Raw genomic sequence first — 24,905 nt, forward strand, 5'->3', positions numbered from 1 at the left:
GCTTTATTACAGGGGACATGTAGTGTATTTCTAGCAATACGGTATTATAAAGTCTTCTTCTTCTTCTTTTAACGTGCTTTTTTCCAAAGTATGGTACATTAAATAATATGGTAGACTCAACTCTATACTATACACAGAGCAGTTCTTGTTGGTTAAAATCACGAAACTACATCAACTTCCTATTTTTATATATATAAATATACATAAATTATTTAAGTACGTGGTTTGTCACTACAGATGGATGGCCTAATCAGACTAAATGGGTTAAAATACAATGAAATACGAGTTATATATATTCTGATAATAAATGTTGTAAATCATGATGTTCTGTTTATTTTTTACTTGTAACTGACCCTGACAAATGAATAACAACTGTTAGTATAATGTTTCAAGTATACTTTTGGTAAAAAAAAAATAAACTGAATAACCAATATTTTACCAGTAATAAGCATCACAAAACATACTCTATGCGTGGATTTAGATACTACTAATTACAATTACTATAAGCAATGATGTTGTATACTACTTCTAGACTGAATACGATACAAGGTGCCATGTTCAATTCGAATTACGGTTGTATCAGGGTGCTAAAGTGACGGATAGCGCAGCAACTTGACTTGTCCAGTATGATATACAAGGACTTGTCTAACTTAGGCTTGAATTTTGTCAAAGCTAATACATAATAGTTCAGATACAATTAGGTAAACAACACCACAGGTTATATGTACATGGGCTGATTCTTAATACTTCAGATAAGGTTAGGTAAAGAATAACAAAGATAATAAACTGTGGAAATAAGGTAGGAGCAATTTTGGCTAGGTTATGACTGAATAGATTGGGGTACATATCATCTGTGACACCACTTCTAGGATTGTGGTGGAATTTAATGAGCAAAGGTTTCCAGTTTTAAAAGGTGTTTTGGTAGATTTGAAACCAAAAATTTTTTTGGTGGATACACAATTTTATAAGGTTCATTACACAGTTGGATGCCATTTATTTTCAACTTCTGTCTAACACAGTAGGAAAGGCCTTGCAAATCCTCCACCTTTGTAAGCAACCTCCAACCTACCCATTTGGCCGCAGTCACTTAGAAGTGGGGACCATACTGGTCAAATGTCTAATCACAGTCACCCATAATGTCTGCATGGTGTTAAAATAACTTTTTGTGAAGACGTTCTAAGTGTCCTTACAGCCTGTTGACAATTGTTTCCTATGATTCTACGATACGAGCAGGCCACGTTAAGTCATCAAAGATGATTCGAAGATCTTTGAGTTGGTGTTTTAACATAATCATTTCCATCTGAGTCACTATAGTGATAAAATTTTCTGTTTTTTACTAAAGTGTATGCTCTCGAATTTGTCCCTGGTATACACTACACTAATTAGTTTTCTTATCATTTGAGTCTGATGAGGCTGGGACACTGGAATCATCTGTACATAAAGATATGAGTACTACATCTTATCAGCATTGCTAATCATCATGAAGAGAACATGACAGACATTTGTTTCTTGCACAGCACATGCTGGTTTGGACAATGCTTCATTACCTCATACCTGAAATCTTTTGAGTGGACATTATGTAGCCAGAATCCTATAGAATTTAGGCCAAGAACTAGGATCTATGAGGTCAGTCAGCTCTGAAACTGAAATCGACAGTTAAAAGGTTTGAAAGGTGTAACAGGAGGAAAATCATGCAGTTGCACTATTTATCAATTGTTAGGAGAGCGTGGAAAGTAAAAAGAGAGAGATTACGAACAGAGGTACAGTAATAGGAATGAAAGCACTTCCCCCATAAGGGGCCAGAATCCTATTGGGTTACCTATCCACTTTCCTTAAAGCTTGTTGCACAGTATGAAGTGATCAACTATGTCATAGGCCATGGTGAAGTTGGGATAAATAGTTTTAATTTTACTTCCTAATTCTAGGATTCTAATTACTGGTTGTTGTATGGTTGATTAGCTGTTATCTCGTACACCTCCCTTGTACCAAGACACGTTAGCTAGTAAGGAGGACATCACTATCAGTCAGATGTTTGACTACTGCTTTTAATATTAATTTTGTCAAAGAATTTTATATAGAGGGATGTCAAGTGAGATAGGTCAGTATGACTTTAGGAGAGACCTTTTGCTGACTGACTTCAGTGCTGCACAAGCAATTGTGTGCTTGAAGATTCTGAAACATCATTGCTGTACTTCACTTTCAATCCTACCTCCCAAAAAGAATCTTCAAGCAGTCTTTTCCTCCGTTGAAGTAAGATTTGCCACTCTATCGGTGTTACGTAAGTCGTCCTGTCTGGCAGATTCTTATATCTAGGGCATAATTTATCTGAAGGATTTCCGTGGCCGACTCGTTTCTTAATAATTCGTCCCCATCGATCAAAAACGAGACAGGCTTGATTTCAACCCAGTCTGTCTTGGGGTTGAGTGCTGATAAAGAGAGAAAAGGCCTTCTGGGCAAGATATGCATGTCACACGTCAAGTAGTGATAAGAAAAAACTGCAGGGTTGCCTTAAGATGTTGCTTAGGAGGTTATTTTTACTTGTGAAAATTATTAAAGGTGTCTTTTCCCAATTGCGTTGGTTTCATTCCAAATGACATCTTTCGTACGAGATTATCGGTCAAATACAGTATTTTGATTAGGCTGCGATAGGACACTTTCTGCTTACTATAGGGCATTAGGAAAATTAAAATCCCCATGTACCAATATACTGTATCTGGGTTAGAGAGAGAGAGAGAGAGAGAGAGAGAGAGAGAGAGAGAGAGAGAGAGAGAGATAGAGAGAGAGAGAGAGAGAGAATTTGATGTCAATAACAACTGCCACATGTAGACATCACCTTCATGCTAGCAATGGTGTCACCCACTGAAGTACATTCTGACCATATTCAATACAATAATGTTAAACTTCATTCACAAAGAAAAACTAAAACTAATTCTACTGTTCTTCCTGGTTGCTTAAGAAAATTAAAAGGCCCGATTAGCAAGATTCAAAGTTTCCAATTTTTCCATACGGTAATCAAACATCATTGTACCCAGAACCTCTTCTTCTATACTGAAATGGTAGGTATGTACAGTATCTACAATCCTATGCAAGTTATCATTCCAGTTTCAACAGCTGTCAAATCTTTGTAAAAAAAAGATGCTATCATCTCAACAACCAAAAATATGTTACAATCCTTTTTTTCTACCAGACAGCAAGGTCCACTTTGATCAGACGATCACTGGAAGCTGAGATAAGAAGGCAGAATGAACTACATCACGTTGTAAATGAAGAACTTCAATTACCTACGTTTTCCCTGATTGCAATTGGACCTGGTACTCTTCTCATTAACATTTCCTTGATGCAAATGAAGTTCATTTTAATATTAGTTTGTGGTATATCCCTTTATCATACATTTTCACTAATTGTTTGAAACCTTGAGTCTCTAAATCTATTTCATTGGGAATCTTAAAACTTTAGGAATCGCTTTTCGTCCCATAAACTTGCCTCAAAAGTTCAAATGTTGTTCCGCCCAGATTATATATGTAAATAATTTCCTCTGCCAAGCAACAGAGTACATCTATACACCTAACATCTCTTTTGACAAAATTCTATTATTAAACATACATTCTCTAATGTAATTATCATTTTTTGCAGGTACAATATACACCTTCTGTCTTTTTGTATCAATATGAATGATTTACTTACACATAAGAACTCATTTTACCTTGTTTGATGGAAAAATCTATTGTAGGAATGTCAAACTGTCAATTTCTTCACAGAAGTATACCTGGATGTTACCTCATATATACATTTGAAGAATAATATTCCCTAAAGACTGCATTACAAAGAAACAAAAACATACTTCTCTGTTCTAAATGGAAAATAAGACAACGTAAAAATGACATGGTTGTGACAATTTTGTCCTACCATTATTAGAATACCATCTTTCTGACTGTCAGTACCCTTCAATGATTACCTTATCAAAAAGACGGCATTTATGAATTAAAACGCTCATTATGCCATGTTTTATGCGCTCTATTTTATCAGGGGACATCTGCTAACACCTGTACCACAAAACTTTGTAACAGATGTTCTACTGATGCTCATTTTCATGAATTTAAAACAGGTTTATACATTACAGCTGTACTGGAATACTTTGAAATGCATTAAGTTTGTCTGACTTATACTGCTGTACAATATTATATTCTGTGAAAGGTTACTACAAGTGAGGCCTTATAGGCTTGTTCTATGCGAAGGGTAGCATATTTCGATTACCGTACGGCAAAAACAACTACACATAAAAAATAGAAAACCCTGACCGCAGACAAAACACCTTATTAGTAAACCATACCAACATGAGTCACTCTCATACCTTTTCAAAAACAGGAAACCGCTGTGTCAACAAGATAAGTTATCTCATCTTGTTGAGTTGGTACTTTCAAAGGACAACATACTAAAGCACTGTAATCTTACTCCCACGGCTTAGTACATAAAAGTACATAACACTAGGTGTGAAGGAATATAACATGCAACAGAATTTATTTCTTAATCAAATCTGAGATTTTTGTGCAGGTTTTGCTTTGCAATGTAGACTATATTTCAAAAAATGGAATCATCATTTAAACAAATTAAAAATGAATGCTCCTTTGAAATCAAGTTCTGTGCTACCAGCAATACATTTCCACTGCATACGCCCCCTACTTCTGACGATATTATCTCCTTCATGGGAAATAATACATGATAGTGTTGGCGAGGGTCCTGTGGACACCAGAAGAGTTGGAAAACCCAGACCTACTCAGACGAGATTTATGCAACAGGATGCTGCAGGTGATTGGACGATAATGAGGACCACTTCTTTACGTTTTCTACTTTCTATGTTTATTGTGATCTGCATAATACAGATTTTGTTCCCAAAAAAGTCCTCTTGAGCTCAATAAAAAAAAAACAAGCCCCTTCATTACTGTCAATGCACAGCTAGCTATATAAAAGCATTAACACATCTAGAACAAATAGTACTCTAAACCCTAATTCCCTGCATTACATAAGCAAATCAATAAACACTTGATTGCGTGGCTACACTGGGAAGAGATGATGACTTTACCTTACTTTTAGCAGCTGCATTTTCCTTCTCCTGAGAGAGAAGACGGGGTCTAATTGTAAACTCCTTGAAAAAAAGCATTCACAAGTCTCCATAGATGATAATCATGAAAAAGTCATCCAAATCTCTTCCTGCAGAACAGAAATCCTAAAATAGAACACCCGAAATACTCTCCCATAAGCGGGTCATATTTGCTGCGTCTCGTGTAGCACAATACACAGTATTCGTGGTTCTTCGTAGACCGCTTCTTAAGCCACATGCGAACTCTTTCTGCCTTAAGCTTTTCATCTGTTCCCTTTCGTCTCTTCCCAAAAATATTGATGTTCATGACCTCTAAATAAAACTTACATTTTCATGTCATTCAAAGCAAGTCCTTTGGGATAGCCCTAAGAAAAAGATAAAGATCTCATACTACTACTACAACTACTACCACCGTCACCTCAAGGAAGACCCACACGACTATGGAAAAAACCTAGAGAATGTGCTTAAGATGGTAATTCAGATAGAAAATGTACTAATTATAGACGATGAATAACTCGGTAAAAAGAGCAAAAACTAGATGCGAAAACATTCCTGATGACGGTGGAAATAATGTACAGTACAGCAATCTGACAAACTGAAGGATAGCACAGGGTTGTAGATAAGATCTGGCAAGCTTCACAAATGAGTACTGTTAGACCGTTCAGAACTATGCAAAGTATAACAGCGAATCAGCATTAATGTACATGAATCTTTTGTATCCTACGAATGCCAGTTGCTAAGCAATGTACATTAAGCCAGCTAAGAGCTGGCACAAGCCCGTTCTTCAGCAGCCCGTAAGTCGCGTAAAACAAACCCCTTACCTGCATAATCGGTTGCATTTACATCGGCACCTTGAGCAATTAGTTGTGATATTCTTTCGGTGTCTCCTTTAATCGCAGCAACGAGTAGAGGAGTTTCACCGCGTTCGTTACGTTTATTCACGCCCCGACTTATGCTTGGAGTTGTGGGAGTTCGTGGACTGCTGGACCTGCTCAGTTCTACTTTGTCTGGTAAGAAGAAGAAGAAGAAAGAATAACAGCACTGAATGAGGAAAGATGGCCTTCTCTTATCAAGATCCTTCTGTAAACAAGAAATTCATAAATAATAAGGTTAAATTTACAGCTTGATTAACTGAAGTACTATTAAGCTTCCTAATGGACTTGTGCACCATTATTTTGGATGATGAATTTACATCTTCCTAGCCACGTCAAGTAAGAAAAATAATAAGATATACAAATCTGCAGCTATATACAAAATTTATAAAACAATGACAAATTACCAGTCAGCCTATCACCCAGTTCCGAATCTTCACAAAACTATTTCTCAATACTTCATTATCACTTTACATTGAAAAACTTTGTCTTATCTACAAAATCATGATGCACAGTTTTTAAGATCGGCTAGAAATTAAATCCACATTAGTACTAATACAAATTATGTTTTGATAACAAGCCAGAACTAAAATCAATACCTTGTGGCAAACTAGTGTTATGAAAGCTTCTTAGAGAAGATGTAACAAGGGTAACAGTTGGCTGAGAAAATTGAGTTAGGTCATGCCATCAAGAATAGAACAGAATGTAGGTGTTAGGCCAAAGGCCAAGCACTGGGACCTATGAGGTCATTCATTGCTGAAACGGAAACTGACAATAAAAAGGTGTGAAAGGTGTAACAGGAAGAAAGCCTTGCAGTTGCACTATGAATCGATTGTTAGGAGAGGGTGAAAAGGAAGATGGAAGAAAGAGAATATAAATGGAGGTGCAGTAAAAGGAACGAAAGGGGCTGCAGCTAGGGGCCAAAGGGATGCTGCGAAGAACCTAAGTAATGCCTACAGTGCACTGGCCTTCAAGATGTCTCTCTCAAGACGGCAAACCTCATGTGTACGCACCAAACTTGTGAAAAATCATGATTACCCAGAGGCCATTAGGACAACTGAAAATTTCTTCGACCCTATCTTTGACAAAAATCACTGGGTTGCATCTAACTGCAGTGACAGTTCTTCAGACCATCCCTTGGGTCCAGTTGCACTGCTTTCTGCTTTTTGGTCCTTCCTACATAGTTACTCAACTTTGTCTTGCTTGAAATCTCAACAACCATTTATAACCAGATTCTCTAGGTGAGCCATTGCAAGTCTAAAATCGTGACTCGGCAGCCTTTGTATATTAGTAAGAGGCCTGCGCAAATTTACTGGAGTAATAAATTCCTCTCTGCAAAGGAATTAAAAACGTTCCTTAAATTCCAAGCATTTAAACATTCACTCGTTTGTTTATTTATTTTATGAAATTTAGGCAGTCACGATCATGGGATCCAGAAATTAAAGATGAACTGCAAATATCTAAAGGTGGAACTGGAAGAAAAACCCAAGGCTCCACAAAGAAGTCAAAGTTAGAGAAGGTGGATAGGCATATTGAAGGAAGTGGAAATGGAGGTAAAGTAAAAGACTGAAAGTGGGTCATTACGGGCCACTACAGTGCACAATATGAGGCGCATTAATGGCCCTACCCCTCTAAGGAACTTGCTAGTTTGTGAACATGTCCAAAGCTGAGGAAAATTGATACTGACCTGGTGGAGAGGGTGAGGATATCTGCATCAAGAGCGCAATCTGTTGCCTTTCCGACATGGGCATGACTGGCCGGCTGGGGGTAAGGTGTGTCACGGCTACATCTTCAGCCTTCCACCCCACTGCTCTGCCCCCACTCCCGCAACCCCCACTACCAGCGTTATTCTTTCTTTGCCCGCCAATATTGCTGAGGTTCTTTAAGCCCTGGGGTCCAACAGGAGCGTCCTTCCTTAGTTTCTCGTTGGCTGCAAAATCGGGAGACGGTTTGGTTACGTTAAAGCCAGAGGGAGTTGACAAATACTTCATATGATTCGTAAGGACTAAAGACTGGAGTTTTCAAAACTAGGGACAGCACTGGGAATAGAGTAGTAAGTATTTGTATGCATTTCCTTAACCAAAACAAACTTCTAAAAAAATGAGATTAAGGTACTTTAAGCCTACAGCAATCTTGTACATGTTCAAGTCAGTGGTTTCGACTACAGCTGCCGACCCCATTCCGTACCTGGTTCATTTTCCTTCTGTTCTTTGCTGGCACTGAAAAGTTTGCGTTTGGAGCTGCCCGGCTTCACCATGGTGGTCATCCATCCAGCTGAAAGAACAAACATTTATGCCTAAATGTACAGTGGAAAATCAAAGATATAAAAGGCATCTTATTTTTTTTTACAACAAATCTCTTGTATTTTTTTTAATGTCCCATGTACTGTACAGTAATTGTACCTTATATCAAGTAGGCAGTCCCCTGTTCCTGGCCAAGCGTGGCTAACCGAAAATCAGCAATAACAGCACTAATAACCCATTTAACAGCACCGTTAACCGGAGATCAGTGCCGCAGTTAAGGGGAGATTGGCACCGTTAAGGGGAGACTGGCGCCGCTAACCGGAGATCGGCGTTGCTAACCAGAGACCAGCACCGAAAATCCAATTAATGGCGTCGCTAGGCCAGCGCCGTAAAGCCGGATTGCCGTTAACCGACGCCGCCGATGAGCAGGGACTGCGTAACAAGCTTACATGTGTATCATCTCTAACGACCTGCATTATAAGAGTCATCAACACACGGAAGCTTTATATTTAAGTTTAAAGTGAAACTGACCAGTCTGTGTATTTTAGATTAAGAAAATTCAAACAAAATAATATCACCAAAGAGAAAAAAGTATACTGCAGTTTATAAGTGGGCTTCCTCTCTTGTTTTGTAAAGTCACTTTTTGATTAACTACCATTTTTATTTTCCATTTGATGGCTTAGTCATGGGATCTCCCCTGAATGTCCCAAAGGCAAATATTTAATCATTTTCACGAAAAATTGATTTTAACGGTTACCCGTGTCTTCTCCTTCAAGCAAATTATCAATTATGAATAAAATTACAATGCTTTTAAACAGAAAATAATAATAATAATAATAATAATAATAATAATAATAATAATAATAATAATAATAGACAGTCCCCAGTTACCAGGGGGTACTGTTCCAAAGGTATGATGATGCATCAAAATCACTGATAACCGAAAATCGTCGAGATCGGAGCCTCTGTTAGGTATGGATTGGTGCCAATGCTCGATTATCAGCGCCGATAAGCGGAAATTGGTGCACATTGGTGATGAAAATCACGATTTTCATCACTAGACAAGCCCCATAAAACTGGATCACCGGTAACCAAGGCCCCCGATAACCGGAGACTGCCTAATAATAATAATAATATTACTGTAATAAAAAAAGTTCAACATCTCTAAACTGGAATCCCAATGTAGATTATTTATTTCACAACCTCAAATTCAATTCCCTTAACAGAGGGTGGCTCCAGAGTCCAGAGTAAAAATAAAAAATGCAACAACCATTTCCTGCAATGGGTCAATTTTATGACATCATGAATACAAGGGGCCTGACTATTTATTTTTTTAAAGCTGAATCATAAATGCATATCGTTCTGCAAAAGCAACAGAACAAATCCTAAATGAAATATACAAACAAAATACTTCTCCTGAAAAAATTCTTTAAAAATACAAAGGTCCCGATTATCTATTGCCTTACTCTGAATAAAGTTACTTTCAAACTGAATAAAGTTAATTTCCGACAATCTCACGAAGTAAGCACAGCAGGCAGGCTCTAGCAGACCAGAAGACCCACCGGCCTGACGACCAAAAGGACACTTGGTTAATTAACCAGATACATTCCATGACCTTTAATTCCTAGGCGCAAATCCCCGACGGGGCGGGGGAGAGAGAGAGAGAGAGAGAGAGAGAGAGAGAGAGAGAGAGAGAGAGAGAGAGAGAGAGAGAGAGAGAGAGATATTTCAACAAACAAAAGTTATTCTATTTCGGTACGAAAGATAATTCACACAACAAACTTCACGATTTACCACAAGGAATATCATGATGATTATATATAAGTCGAAAAGGTACGCTGAATCATTGGCCGTCTCCCTGCGAACACTAAATGGCCTAACCTTTACTAGACAGGGATTTTACAAGTATTACATACCAGCAAAAGCACACTGACATTCCTTCAACATATTCTAAATAAACAAGTATGCCATAATCCCATACTGTGCCGTCAAACAGATTCCAATACTGTAATGCCTTCTACATTATTCACAGCGTCTACTGACCATTTTCTCTCTGCTTTTTCACTCTCATGTATGAATATTTCACACAGCAGAACTCCTCTATCGACAAACACTTGAAAGGTCAAAATCACCTTTGAAGAGTACTCTTCAACACAGTGCAAATAAGCCTCTCTCCTAACCAAAGTCCTGTTGTCCTATTTTAACCAATTCTAAGATCGCTTCATGAATTTATGTTCAGTGAAATGAAAGCCCAATTACTGAGAATACTTCTACAGAATGGAATGTTCATCTAAAAAGTGAAAAATTTATTTAGGGTAACATTACACTTAAAAAACTTGCAAGCATCAATATATATAGATTGTCAGGAAGACATTACTGTACAAGTTTACAGAACCTGGTTCCAAAGTCTGGGCGCTCTGAAAACAGTGCAGCAAGCGCTAATTCAACAACAAAACAGTGGCAGATCAATACTCAAATGAGCCAGACATATGATCCTCCACAGATGATTTCATTTACAGAAAAAATGACAGAACAATAGCAAATTTGTGACGGTACCTCCTGGAAAACGACAAATCAATATCCTGGCTTCTGACAGAATTTAATGATTTTGAAGCACTGCAAAAATGAAAGGTCAGAGTAAACTCTTACACTAAAAATGCATTTGTCAAGCTCTCGAGAGTCATAACTTTTAAATTACGAAAACCAAAGATTTCACAACGACTTATGGAAATGCTTAACTCATAATGTTTTGATAAACTTTGACGTACAGCCGAAAAGAGTAATGGGCACTCAAAGTCGAGACAAGTACAGTACTCTACGAGAAATCAATATCCAGACAATTCTTAATTCATCCACCTTCAGACAGAGAATTTTCGGTCATGATATTTGGTAGGAAAGGTCACACATTCTGCGAGAAGCCAAAGTATCCAAACTGGGGTTCCAGTCATACAGAGTATTATTTAATCCAAACTGGGGGTTCAGTCATACAGCGTACTATTTAATACTGTCATTTTCGGAAGCTTTTTCGTCCTTTACTCTGACAACTGATTAATTGCTTCCTTTTTTTTCGTTTCCTTGAAGGTTTCAGCTCGATGAGAGGATTTGCCAATCCTACACAAGTGTCAGGATAACGACGTACTGTAGTACCTTAAAACATACATCTGACTACATTCTTTGATGGGGACTTCAGCCTGTTGCTTGAACATCTTTTGCATAAAAAGAAGTAAATACATCTTCAATTGGAAAACAACTGCTAATAAATCAGACACCATAAACAGATTTCTCTCAAGAACATTGTAAGCTGAACATACTATGACGGCCAAATATATATACTGTATATAAAACAAATGTCCTGGAGGAGGTGCTACGCAGCGTATCTGCGTGAGGGAGACAAGGAGGTCTACCTAGAGCCACGCATTTCAGTCAGACACAGCTAACTTATATAACAATAGCGCTCTGTCTCAAGCAACCTTCCGAAATACGGGGCACTTTTATCTCGACTATCTATTAGGATAATCGATGAACTGCATTGTCTGCTTAGTACTTCTAAACAACAATAAAACTTTATCTTTAGAAGCCTCATTTTATCTCTGTACACAATCTTTTGTTTACCAGTCACATATCATATCAATACTTTCCTTCGCTTTAAAAGATTATTGGTTGCCTGGTGGGAGCCACAGACTACTTTAGGCTACTTTTGAAATCAATATAAGACTTCTAACATTAGAAGACATCCTTATTACCAAAAAGGTTGTTACTGAAATGAAAAATTGACCCATCCTATTGCAGGAATAATTTCTCACATAAAAATGAGTGACCTTCTTTTGAGTATTTAGTATGTAACACTTTGTTTTCAATTTCTCAATGGAGTTAGGAGATACATTCAATTCAACAGTTGCATTCAGATTCCTAAATTATTGCACATGTACTGTCAAAAATGAAGATGTTTAATCCACGTCAATATTATTCTGTGTAATATTCCCTGGTAATCATAATTATATATGACAGTGTTATGCATAATTCAAAACATTAGAAATAGCATTACAGTTACATTTACACCCACTTGTACAGTATAAAGAACAAAAGAAACACTAATGTATGGGTAATGTCACCCTGATACAGAATTGTGGTGAGTTTTCATGTTGCCTTACAAGAATGTTCATTTGTTTTGTGACCGGATTAATGTCATAGCATTTAAAAGTTTGTGACCAACTAAACATTCCACCTTCGATAACCTGATGCCTTATTTCATCAACAGACTGCTGTTAGCACCAGAACCCTAGTGCTGCTATTTTACAGCATTCTCAACTGATTTCTGATCCCCTCTTGCTGCCGAGAAACCAGACTTGCCGAACAGCAGCACCTTTATGTCTCAGTTCCAGAGGCCTTTTATTCCTCACACCGCTGGATTGCGTAAGTCTCCCTGAGGATGTCGTGCAATTGGAACTTGAAAAGTTCAAGCGCACATGCAAATGCATTATTGCCCTAAAGCTATTCATCTTGCATTTTGATACATTCTTATCTATTTATTAATTTAATATATTTTTTCTTTTTTAATAAGCGAGATCTCTTCAATCTGTACATATTCCCCTTTACCTCCTCTTACTTCCTCCTAAAGAACACCATATTCTCTGGAAGCTTGAATTTCAAGTCAATGGCCCCTTTGGTGGGCTTGCTCTATATGAATAGGGTTCATCTTCTGAATAATAATAATAATAATAATAATAATCTAAGTTTATCTTTAGATAAACTTAATTATTATTATTATTATTATAATAATCTTTTAAAGCAAAGGAAAGTATTGATATGATATGTGACTGGTAAACAAAAGATTGTGTACAAAGATAATCTAATCACTTACGATGATTTTCAATTTAGCAATTACAAGTGAGGGATCTTGGCATTCACTTACATCTTTGTTCATATTTTTTTCATGGAAGCTTAGTCACTCGGTTGTGATAAAAAGTCCTCTGTTTATCTACGTAAAGACTGTAGACTGTACAAGCAGTCCCCAGTTATCGGCGGTCTCGGTTACCGGCGATCCAGTTTTACGGCGCTTGTCTAGCGACGACAATAACTGGATTTCTGGTGCCAATACCCACCTAACAGAGGCGCCAATCCCCGCTTATTGGCGCTGATAAGTGCCAATATTCAACGATTTCTGGTTATCAGCTATTTTTGGTTATTGTCACACCATTGGTAACGGAACCCTCCGCCGATAACCGGGAACTACCCAATAGAAAACCATGTTTCACTTGACGAATGCCGATTCTAATAAAATGATGTGAGCGTTCTGTTACTTCTGTATAGTGTTATAGTGTATTTATATGCTGATGTTTGATATTAAAAGTGAATACATACTGTGTTAGGGAAATTACCTAATCGTGGTATACAACCACTGCATTTGCCATTAATGTTTATAGAAATGGTGTCATCACATTATTAAAGGGAATTCACTTACTGTGTAGTCTGCTATGCTGACAGTGTATACAGAATTAAGAAGCTCCTATATTAAGGCTTTAAAGTGCACTGAATTGTTACTCAAAGTTGACACGGGATACTGAAAGTGTTTCTAATTATTTTGGTGTTGACAGGCTATCTTATAATGTTTTATTCTGGTACTTCAAAATATTACTATATATTTGTGAACACTTACTGTCTGCAGAAATATAACTGCACTCTGTGCTAGCCTAAAAATTTGTAGGAGTTCACATGAATTTTACTTGAGATGGAGACGTGTTCTTTTGTATTATTGCAAGTTTAACTAACCTGACTGTCAAATTTCCAAAGCTACTGAAGACTGGCCCAAAGGCCTTGCTTTTAAATGAGGGTTGAAAATTGAATCAAGAAACAAAGTCGGACAGACAAGCACGAAGACAGCAGAGGGACCAGATTAAAGGTAAAATGGCAGAAAACTTTACCGCTGAAGGTAAAACACTACAATGAGCCCTCATTAGTTTAACAAGCCATTGCATCACATTTTCACAATCTCACCGGGCTGTTTCAATATCAAGGCAGTCCTCACTTATCTGCGGCATCGGTTAACGGCATTTCGGTTTTACGACGCTTGGCTAATGACGTCGTTAACGAGATTTTCGGCAGTTTACTGGTGTCGGTAAGCGGTTTATCAGTGTCGGTAAGCAATTTATTGGTGCTTGCGATGTCATAAACGCCATTTATTACCATAATTATTGGCAATTTTCGGCCACTGGAGCTCAGGCGGGAACAGAACCCTTACCGTTAACCGGGGACTGCCTCATATGTCTACAATTGAATAGTAAACACCTGTACTTGGCAGGAAGTTGGGCAGAAGGGTGAGACGAGAACACACACACAGAAAAAAGTGCTACTGCATACCATAACCTTAACCTACAGATGATTATCTAACAAATTCTGTAGCCCAAGGTAATTCTCAACAGATCAAACACTGTACTGTAAGGTACTCAAATCTCTGAATACCTAGGAATCTGTAAAGCACTGACTGTACGCATAAACAAAAGTAATTCAAATCAATATAAACATATTTTATCCCTCTTGGCTAGATACTAGTCTGCATTTAACACCCCACATCATTTTTTCAAAGGGTAGAGAGACAGATATGTGCACAGTTGCCCAAATTCAGCTCAGCCACTCGAAGAAAAAGATACATTTCTCAAGGGAATCAATGGAACTCCCTTTAGAAATGACGTCAACCACATGTGATTACGAACCACGTTGCCAAAACCATCCAATATACAGTAGACTGTTACCTTCAAATGCACGGCAGCGTTATTCTTACATATAAGTCCAACTCAAACGACTTCGGAAAGTTGACCTAGTGGGATAAATATAACAATGTACATCCATGTTCCATTTTATGCAAACAAGGAATAGGGGGTCATTCAGTGGTGATACCGAGTGCTTATATTGAATCAGAGGAGAGGATAATTCAAAAAAAGAACTGAAAGTGAATCCTGTACAAAACCTGTAAGACTGAAATATTGGTGTTTCATGAGAATCTGATGATTGTGTTACTTGTACATCACTGTCAGCAAAACATCTATATACAAAGGATATAAAAATCAAACACCATATGGTTACAGTAAGAGCTTATTACAGTGAACCCCCCCGAATGCGTGGGGGATGCATACCGCACCCCCCACCCCTGCAAATAGCTAAAATCCGCGAATACTTAAAACCCCTCTTAAAAACACTTAGAACTGCCCATTTTGATAGTTTAAACACAAGAAAAACCCTGTAAAAATGTTTATGTATACCTGAGTATTTTTAATAGTTTTATAACAAAAAGTGCATTTATTCATGAAAATTATATGAAAATACAGTAATCAGCGAATATTTCTCAGTGAAAAATACCGCGAATGGCTGAATTTTCCTCAAATAATGGGTGGATATGTTCCACGGAGAAACCCGCAAACGCGTGAGTCCGCGAATCGTGAGAAAGCGAATACAGGGGATTTACTGTACTGTAAACTAGATTCTCACCTACAAAATCAGACTAGACAGCTTACGTGAGAATGACTTTAATGCTTAACAAATGGAAAATACCGCAGAGGTATGAGGGGCCAACATATAGTTTGGATCACCATTAGACAAGCATCAATCTAAATCAACCTATTATATCAAGTTACTGATGATTACTGCCCTGTTGACAATTGCCTACATTTTATATTTTATTAGCGGCAGACTGTAATTGAAGGACCAACATTCTAGATCAAGGAAGAGCGAAACTGTAAACAGAGTCCAGGAAATTCAAATGTGAGTCAACACCAAAGATATCAATAGTACTTCCTACAAACACAGAAAAAGGAACTAATTCTCAGGAACTATAATCAACCCTTTTTAGGAAGCATCTTCACAATGCAATCCCAAAAATTATGAAATCGAAAACCCACTAACGAATAGCCTATGTAGGCTAACTGCTGTATCTCCCAAGATCTCCCATGTATCCCTGAAACAGTGCATGATCGCAAACCCCTTATGTAACAGTACTAAACACATGCCGATCATATAAACCACCCGTTTATGGACAGCATATTGAATTTAGGGCAGAGGCCAAGCGCTGGGACTTATGAGGTAATTCAGTGCTGAAGGGACTGGCAGTAAGAAGATTGTTAGAGAAGATGGAGTCAGATTGAAGAGAGTACGTACGGAGGTACAGTAAAAAGAATGAAAGAGGTTGCAGTTAGGGGGCTGAAGGGACCCTGCAGAGAACCTTAAGTAATGCCTACAGTGCACCCCGTGATGTGCGCTGATGGCACTAACCCCCTCCGGGGAAAAACCTGTTTGTGGCCATATAAACCCCGACGTACCTCTTAAAATAACCATTATTGGTTATACAAGGCAAAGATTAGTTATAAAAAACAAAGTATTTCTTACACAGTACAGTATCAATAAGGAAATTTTTTTTTAACTAAATGTGAAAGAATAATTCAAGATTATAGTACTGAATCTACCCTAAAGTATAGTTCACAATGCTAAACGTGCATTAGCCTGGACTGAAAGCGATGATCTAATTTAATCTTATTGTTTTATGCAGTGAAAATTATGGCAAAACAAGAAATAAAAAATGAGAAAAGACGGGGGGAGAGAGAGAGAGAGAGAGAGAGAGAGAGAGAGAGAGAGAGAGAGAGAGAGAGAGAGAGAGAGAGAGAGAGAGAGAGAGAGAGAGAGAGGAAAGGCGTTTGTGTATGGTAAAGGAATATACGGGAGTTTTCTTAGCAGAATGTAAGAATGCTTATCTTACTTTCCTTCTCTCTCTCTCTCACGCATTATGGCCTAATACAAACAACAGTGAAACGGAAAGGCTGTATTGTTGCCTAACAGTGTCTTGATAATGTTTTTGCGTGTTGGGATGGTGTGCACGATTTGAATTGTATTAAAAAAATTTTTCCCCCAAAGGTAACTGCATGAGTAGTACTATACTGGGGGCTGACTGTACTTAAATAAATCTAGTCTCAATTTCAAGTTCTTATCTTATGTGAAATTCAGTTTTTCATTCACTCAATTTATTAAGGACTGAAAATTTTGTCCATTCTCCATTTCACAGTCCAGATCTACGCTGTTATTGTCATTCGCTATTCACTTGCACGAATCTGACATACATTTCGCATCTGATTTAATCCTCAAGTTTGTTTTCAGCAGTGACTAACATTCACTTAACATCTCAAAAGACTGTAATTAGTACACTATTGTCTATGCAAAATTGTCCAAAGGATTGCTTTCACCCGGAGATGAACCATCATTGTTTTTGGTGTCAAATTATACAGTGTCCCCCATCTTCATGTCTTGGAATAGCAGTGCTCTGTCACGACAGACTATGCAAGTCATGGCACTTACTCACGCGGTGTTAGATCATACCACAGCCTTGTTACGCTTCAAACGGTTTCTTGCACTTATGTTCGTTCATTGTTTTTTACGCGTTCAACCCTCGCCTTTAATACTGCTGAAAATTGCGGAACTGAAACTTCCTTAAGTAAAATGAGATGAACTGCAGCATAAAATTCATCCGATACTGATTATGGAACGCCATTTTAAAAAACTTGGTGTCATTGAATGTATTTGCATAAAAAAAAACTTATGACTGAAAACCTACACTGACAATCAACTACAAGGTGCATATATCTTGTTAGGCCTTTTTAAGCTAATATTATGGCTCAGTGGTCTGATTACATTATTTTTTATAACTATCGGGACTAGTTCGTTGTGACCATATGCTTGTGCACAAGAACATTCAACTGATATTGAACAATAATAAAAATTACTGAAGAGAATCTTCATATAAAAAAAAAATTGTCGATACCGTATGAGGTATATAACTTTGACACCCGAGGAAAAACAACAAAAAGTTACACAACAATTAATGCGACAGCTCTTCTGCAACCTCAACGATTTCCTTTTGTTTCTCAATTAGATTCTGACCTGAAAATGTGTTTGCTCGCACCGAACATGAGAAATACACAGCATAGGAAATACGTAATCGTATGTTAACAAATCAGTAATTGTGTACGAAATGGGAATATGTACTGTATAGTGTACAAGATATATTCTGCATTACGCTGGTATAGTTGTTTCTCATCACGAAAGCTAAAAAATGCCCAACCCCCCCATCATTTAAGCAGTGAATTAAGGTTATCACTGCAGCAATCACCCATGCCAAATCTTGCAAATACCTCCAAGGTGCTTATGAAAAATTAAAAGACTACCCATAAGTCAAATATAACCCTTGGAACGGCCCATCCACTGACATTCCAATATGCTCATTTTACCCTAGATTAAACGTTAGTACGAGAAAACTGAAAACTTCAATGAATGTTAAATTATGATCATTTAATAAAATATGTTGACCAGCAAGGTCAGGGAGAAAATAGCAAGTAGTACCTGTACTGTACTGTATTCTAACATATATAACAGTACTACTGGTGTAGTCCAGTTTCAATATCAAATCAATAAGAATATTAACATAATTCTACAGTAGAGTCAACAATCACTTTGAATCATACTAAAATTGTTAATTATTAGATCACCTGTGATATTATTTGAAGCTAAATTAAACTGCTACAAAAGGGAAAAAATTCAAATCTTGGAATCCTAAGAGGAAATCAATGAATTTTTATAATTATTCAGAAGACGAGCCCTATCCATATGGAACAGGCCCACAGGGGCCATTGACTTGAAATTCAAGCTTCCAAAGAATATGTAAAGTAGCCTCCCACATAAGTTTAGGGGTCACTTAGACTTTACAAGCCATACCACATGGGACATTCAAGAATGCTTATGAAATTTATGTTATCAAGCCAAGAACTCAGGCACTTTCAACCGTTCAGTCCTGAAAACAGTGCAATGAGGGAGTTGGAGAGGTAGGACAGCGAGGCTGAAGAAAGGAGAAAGGAAAAAGAAATGGAAGTAAAGTAAAATGATGAAAAGGAGTGACTAAAGTAAATAAAAATTAATATAACGAATGCAGCTAGGGGCTGCATGGACACTGCAAACACCCTTTGGTAATGTCTACAGTATACCACATGAAGTGTATTGATGGCACACTATCTGGGTTACTTCCCTATGCAGTACAGTATTTCCAACATAGGGTAACACATACAACATGCCCTGCGAAACATGTTAAGAACGTTACTAGTGGTTCTTCATAGAATTTCCCTACCCCCAATATAATACTTGCTGCCTTTTAACTTTTTATCCATTGCTTTTGGTCGCTTCTCACTCAGCTGACCACCTTCTCCAACTTATTGTTGATGAACTAATCCCAGATACATGTCACTGAGGTCAAAACATGACAGAGATCTTTCTAAGATACTCAATAACACTTATGCTATTAAATTACAGGCCATAAAAATTACAGTCCATCGACAAAGGCTATGACGTAAAGCCTTTACCGTGAGAAAAAAATCAAAATGTCCCATGATTCAATTAACATTTTTGTTAAAGGTTAGGAGCGGATATACCTGCAAAAGTTCCTACAAACTCATTTGAGCCAGGTGTAGGTTCACTGACTTTTATGCCAGATATGATTTGGCAAGTCCAGACGGCAGTATGGACTATCAAAGACTTTTACTTAAGGCTGGAACAAATTGTTAATGATGAAATTGATAAGAAACAAGCAATGTCTTTCTTTAGCCTGAAGTAGATATGTTGTAATTTCATATTATGAAGAATATGATATTATATCTGTATGGTAGAGCTTAAAAATTAAAATTGTGCCATATTATAGAAGCTTCACAAGGCCTAACGGCAACTAGGATCCAAATCTAACGTAGGTAATTCTACACACGAGCTCCGAACGGTGATATAGTTTATTAATCAAATTTTTTTCATTGAATACAGAGATCAGTATATATAATCCATTGCAGTTGAGATTACTTGAAAAATTTACTGTCTATTCTTTATATATGTTTATACTTTTATTCTGGGGGGTGGTACTATACATAGCACCAAGTAAAGATTTTCTGTAGAATTTCGTTAATCTGTAGGGGGTATAACCCGCTAAAAGTATATTACAGCTAAACGCTTTAGGCCTATTTCTGCATTTCGCGGCATGCTTAAAAGCAAATTAGATACTTCAGGGGGATACATCCTAACTCAACCTCCCTTAACCTAACCTATCCAAGGGCACCATGCCCTGACCTGGCCTGGGGCGAGCATATAACAATGTACATGGCAGAATGATACGGGTTAAATTATTGTATTGCATTACCAACAACTTTATAATAGTTACAGGCCTATAGCCTGGGTCAAGAGCCTCCAGGTCTTAGCCTACACCTAGCTTAGGGCGACGCAAGAGCTAGCCTACTGTCGGCTAGCTTTGGTCACATTCAATAAGAACAGGCCCAGGCTATTTCTATGCCAGTTCTATAGGATGCTTAGTGCTAACAATTATCTTTTCTAGGCTTAGACCTAAGTCTTTTAGGTAGTTGAGGCCTATATAGTAGGCTATAACCAGATGTACAATAATTCATTTAAATGGCCTAGCCTAACCTTCCCAAGGTCTAAGCAAACCAAAATAAACTGAGCCTCGACAGCCTACGTATACGATCTCCGCTACAGGCCCAGGCTATCCGCAGGTAGTGTTACATTTCGCGCAGCCTACGCCTTAGAAAAGTTAGCCTAGGCTATGAGGGAAAAGTTCATTAAGGGCCTAAAACAAGCTTTATCGTACATCAATTCACTGGGTATTTCTAAGCAACACCTCCGCACGGACTATTACACCGGAAATTGAATTTTCTTATGCTTTTAGTTTTGTTGGCGAAGGAGGTGGTGTCGTTTATTGTCGATCAATCGTCGTTAACCACGTATCATGTTGGGGAACCTTTGGGAATGGGGGGGGGGGTTGGAAATGTTGGGAGAAAGACCGGACCGCCGTAAGTCATCAGATTGGCTCAGAAAACCTATTATAAAAGGAATTATACTAACCTAACGTACCCTAACCTAACCTAGGAGGCTGCGTTACCTAGCCCGGGGGGATCCGCCCCCTGGACACCTAGTGAAGGAAACTCCCCTTTTCACAAAAAACTCCCCAATAACGCTGCGCATGCACGACGGCATTCCAGGACGGCCAGCGTACGAAAACATATTAGTTTTAAGGTTAATTACAGGTTAATTACAGTCGAGAGGCAAAAAATAATGGTAAATTGTTAATAAGCAACAGAAATTCCATAGGAAAAATAAATTTTAAAAATGCCCCAAATGGAGCCATTCTACCCTGGGTAGCCTAAGCCTACAACCTTCGTTACAGGCCTAAGCCACACAGGCTACTACAGAGTAAAGTACGGACGCCGTCACAGGCACATCGGCACGTAAGGCCGCAGGAGCGAGCGCCGATGGGCACCGCGACCCTCACCTGGCAAGACACACGCGTCTCCTCCTCCTCGGGCGAGGACCTGCCCGCGAACCTCCTCCCGGGCCTATGCGGCGACTCTCCTCACTTATAGGCCTACCACAGCAGGCGACCGTAGGCCTAGGCTAGTCGCAAGGGAGCTTCCCCTGACCTCCGGCAGACTCGAGGGAACACGGAAGGACACGAGATTTCCCGTGCACGAACATGGAGGAGGGGGGTCACCGCGGGCAGGGGCAGGCCTGGCATAAGGCCCCGATTTCTTCAATTTTTCTTTTTAGGCCTTTTTTTTGGGGGGGGGGTGATTTAGGCCTATCTGGGTATGAAGGTTAATTTTCTAATGGGAATTGGGGATTCAGAGAATGGCCTGGTGATGGCATAAGGCCTCCCGCCCTTTTCCCGCCTTCGTAACAGTCCGTTTTTTTTTTCCCCTTAGGCCTATCAACAAATAGGCCTACGGACACAAATATACAATTAAATATTCACTTTAGATGATCACCACCACCACATGCTCACTGTAAACACTCCCGCTGGCATAAGGCCTGCTGCCTTCCTCCTCCGCGGACCTCACTCCCTTTGGGCCTACGATCCTCCTTTGGGGTGGTCGGCGACCCACGCCTTCGGGGGGGCAGAGAGGCGACAATTCCAAACAATTCACAGGAAATTCGGGGAGGCCGAAGGGAGGGGGCCGAAGGTCTGCTGCAGCAGAAGGAGCAGCAGCGGCAGCCACATCCGGTTATAACTGAGACACTGAAATCAAAAATGTCGAGTGGCTGGCGTTACCCATAGCAACCAATGCATAATTCATCCGCCGAAGTCAATTCAGGGGAGAGAGAGAGAGTGGAGTGAGTGGAGAGGGAGGAGGAAGGATGGATAATAATAATAAATAGGGATAAGAAAGGGTGAGGGCGTGATGGGAGGAAGGATGGAAGTGTTTTTTCGAATTCAAAAATTCGGGCAACGAGTGCTCCTCTGGATGTCAGTTTTGGGGAGAGAGAGAGTGGGGAGTGAGCGGGGAGGAAGGATGATGATAAATAGGAATAAGAAACGAAGGATAATAATAAATAGGAATAAGAAAGGGCGTAATGGATGGTTGGAACGAAGGAAGGAAAGAAGAGTTGTTTTTAAAAAATTCAAACCTCACTCGACGAATGCTCCCCTAGAATTCACTCCAGGGGAGATAGAGAGATAGAGATAGAGAGATAGAGGAAGAGGAATAACAAGGAAAGGGAATAAACGAGGAGGAAGGAGGGAATAAAACGAAGGGAATCGGTCGCTTTTGAAATGAAAATTCACTCGGGGAAAAGTTTCTGGCCTCCGAGTCACCGCGAGAGATGACCCTCACTAACGAACCACTTTCGTCACTTCACGTATTAATGTGGAGTTGTGGACCTCCAGCATCGCCCGGGGAGGTGGAGATGGCGTTGGAGATGTTGTTGTTGGAGGAGAGGCGGTGGTGGTGGGGATGTTATTGTTGGAGGAGACGGCGGAGAACTAGCTGGAGGGAGATTGAATCGCCCTCGCTGTTGCAACCTCCGACGGAAGGGAATTCTGCCGTCGTCGTAATTTCCCAAAAGGTCTCTCTTTCTCTCTCTTTATCTGTCTCTCTCTCTCTTTCTCTCCCTCCCTCAATCTCTTTCCCGCTCTCTCTCCCTCTGCTTTCTGCGGCATTCACGTACACCAGCTCCTTCTCCTTCTTCTTCTTCTTCTTCTGCGGACGCCTTTTTCACAGGTCCTCCTCCATTTCCGACTGGCCGTGCCGTCGTCGTGCGCTGGCGTGCATTCCGTGCGTGCGTGCGTGCGAGCGAGCAATTCACGAATGCGTACGTGACGTCCGCACCAACATTCGAATGCCAGATCCACTTCAAATTATCGATTCTTCGGACGGGTTCGTTTTCCCGCGCAATGAAGAAGACGACGTACGGCGACGACGACGACGAGCCGCTGTGATGAGCCCGCCACCACCACCGCCGCCGCCGCCGCCGCCGCCAGTCTTGTTTTGAGAGCGACGTCATCACCGTGACGTCATTCGGCCTGTGGAAACGAACGGCTTATTTCGTGTTTAACACATCTAAACGGGGTATTTAACGATCAAATCTTACTTAAATATTTAATTTCATATTTTAACTTCGAATTTACTTAACGAAAACGGCTGCGTTATCCGTAATCAAAGACAGTTTTTTCAAGAATGACGTCATCGCCGTGACGTCATTCTGCCATGGGTAAAGCATACCGCGTATTTCGCCTTTCCGTCGCTCCAACGAGAAAAATACCAATAAAACTATGCTTGAAATTTAAATTATATAGTTTCACCTCATACATCTTTGACGAAAAACCACGGCGTTGTCCGTAATCAAAGGCCGTTTTTTTAAGAATGACGTCATCAGCAGAGGACGACAGTACCGCGTATTCCGCCTTTCCGTCGCTCCAACGAACGAAATGGCAACAGAACTATACTTGAAATTGAAATTATCTACATCATCCTCATACATAATTGACGAAAATCCATGAAATTATTTGTAAACAACATCAGTTTTTTTATTAATGACGTCATTATTATGACGTCATCCGCAGAGGACGAACGTACCGCGTATTTCGCTCTATGTCGCTCCGGAGAACAAAATACCAGTGAAACCACTCTTAGAAATTAAATAATATATTTTAACTAAGACATACTCAATGAAAAACCACTAATTTATCCGTAATCAAAGCCAGTTTTTTCAAGAATTACGTCATTACCATGACGTCATCAGTAGAGGCGGCAGTACCGCGTATTTTGCGTTATCGACATATGACTTCTTTCATAGAGAATGTCGTGTCATATAGAGGGGCGTAGACTTTGACGTTTGACTGGCCACCTGTCAAATTGTAGTCTTCCATCTTGATTTTGTTTCGTTCACGGTATATTCTTGATAATAACTAGCAAGTTCGTTGACGTGTTCTTTGTGTTTAATTATGGTTTATTGTTAATTTACTGTCTTATCAAAAACCTCACCTCACTTTATGAACTTTTAACATTCCAAAAACCGCATTTTAATTCCTCGGTATTCGTATTTCCACAATTCTTGTACCTACAACTTGAGCATCGTATAAGCTTAAATAGCTGAAAGGGTCTACTATTAACATGATTTAATGTTTAACATATTTACATAGTCGACGAGGCGTTGAAAATGCTTCATTTAAAAACATAGGCCTAGAAGTTAAGGTCAACACCGCATGCTCATTTTTCAAATTGACATCACACTCAGTGTGATTCTTTTGAGAATTCTCGTCATCAGTGTAGTGTTTTCTTGAATGTACTCTTCACCATAACGTAAGTCAAAACAAATGACGTTTTAAATTCTCTCTTT

At 39.1% G+C, this 24,905-nt stretch overlaps 1 protein-coding gene across 7 annotated transcripts in view; it reads right to left on the reverse strand.

Moving 5' to 3' along the window:
* LOC136830342 (ankyrin repeat domain-containing protein 11-like) overlaps nt 1–23,562 on the reverse strand; it is a 37,563-nt gene extending 14,001 nt beyond the window's left edge. For 6 of the 7 annotated variants that reach the window (XM_067089790.1, XM_067089789.1, XM_067089788.1 and 3 more), the window contains exons 1-4: nt 21,562–23,562; nt 8,158–8,244; nt 7,658–7,900; nt 5,920–6,105 (exon numbers count right to left, since the gene is read on the reverse strand). In XM_067089790.1, the coding sequence (XP_066945891.1) occupies nt 5,920–6,105; nt 7,658–7,900; nt 8,158–8,236 (508 nt within the window). In that variant the 5' untranslated portion in view covers nt 8,237–8,244; nt 21,562–23,562. The remainder of the gene's footprint in view (nt 1–5,919; nt 6,106–7,657; nt 7,901–8,157; nt 8,245–21,561) is intronic. The other variant, XM_067089792.1, reaches the window with a different exon arrangement.
* Nucleotides 23,563–24,905: the final 1,343 nt, after the last annotated feature.

Source organism: Macrobrachium rosenbergii, chromosome 46 (assembly GCF_040412425.1).
Source record: "Macrobrachium rosenbergii isolate ZJJX-2024 chromosome 46, ASM4041242v1, whole genome shotgun sequence".
In the NCBI taxonomy this organism is placed as follows: Eukaryota; Metazoa; Arthropoda; class Malacostraca; order Decapoda; family Palaemonidae; genus Macrobrachium; species Macrobrachium rosenbergii.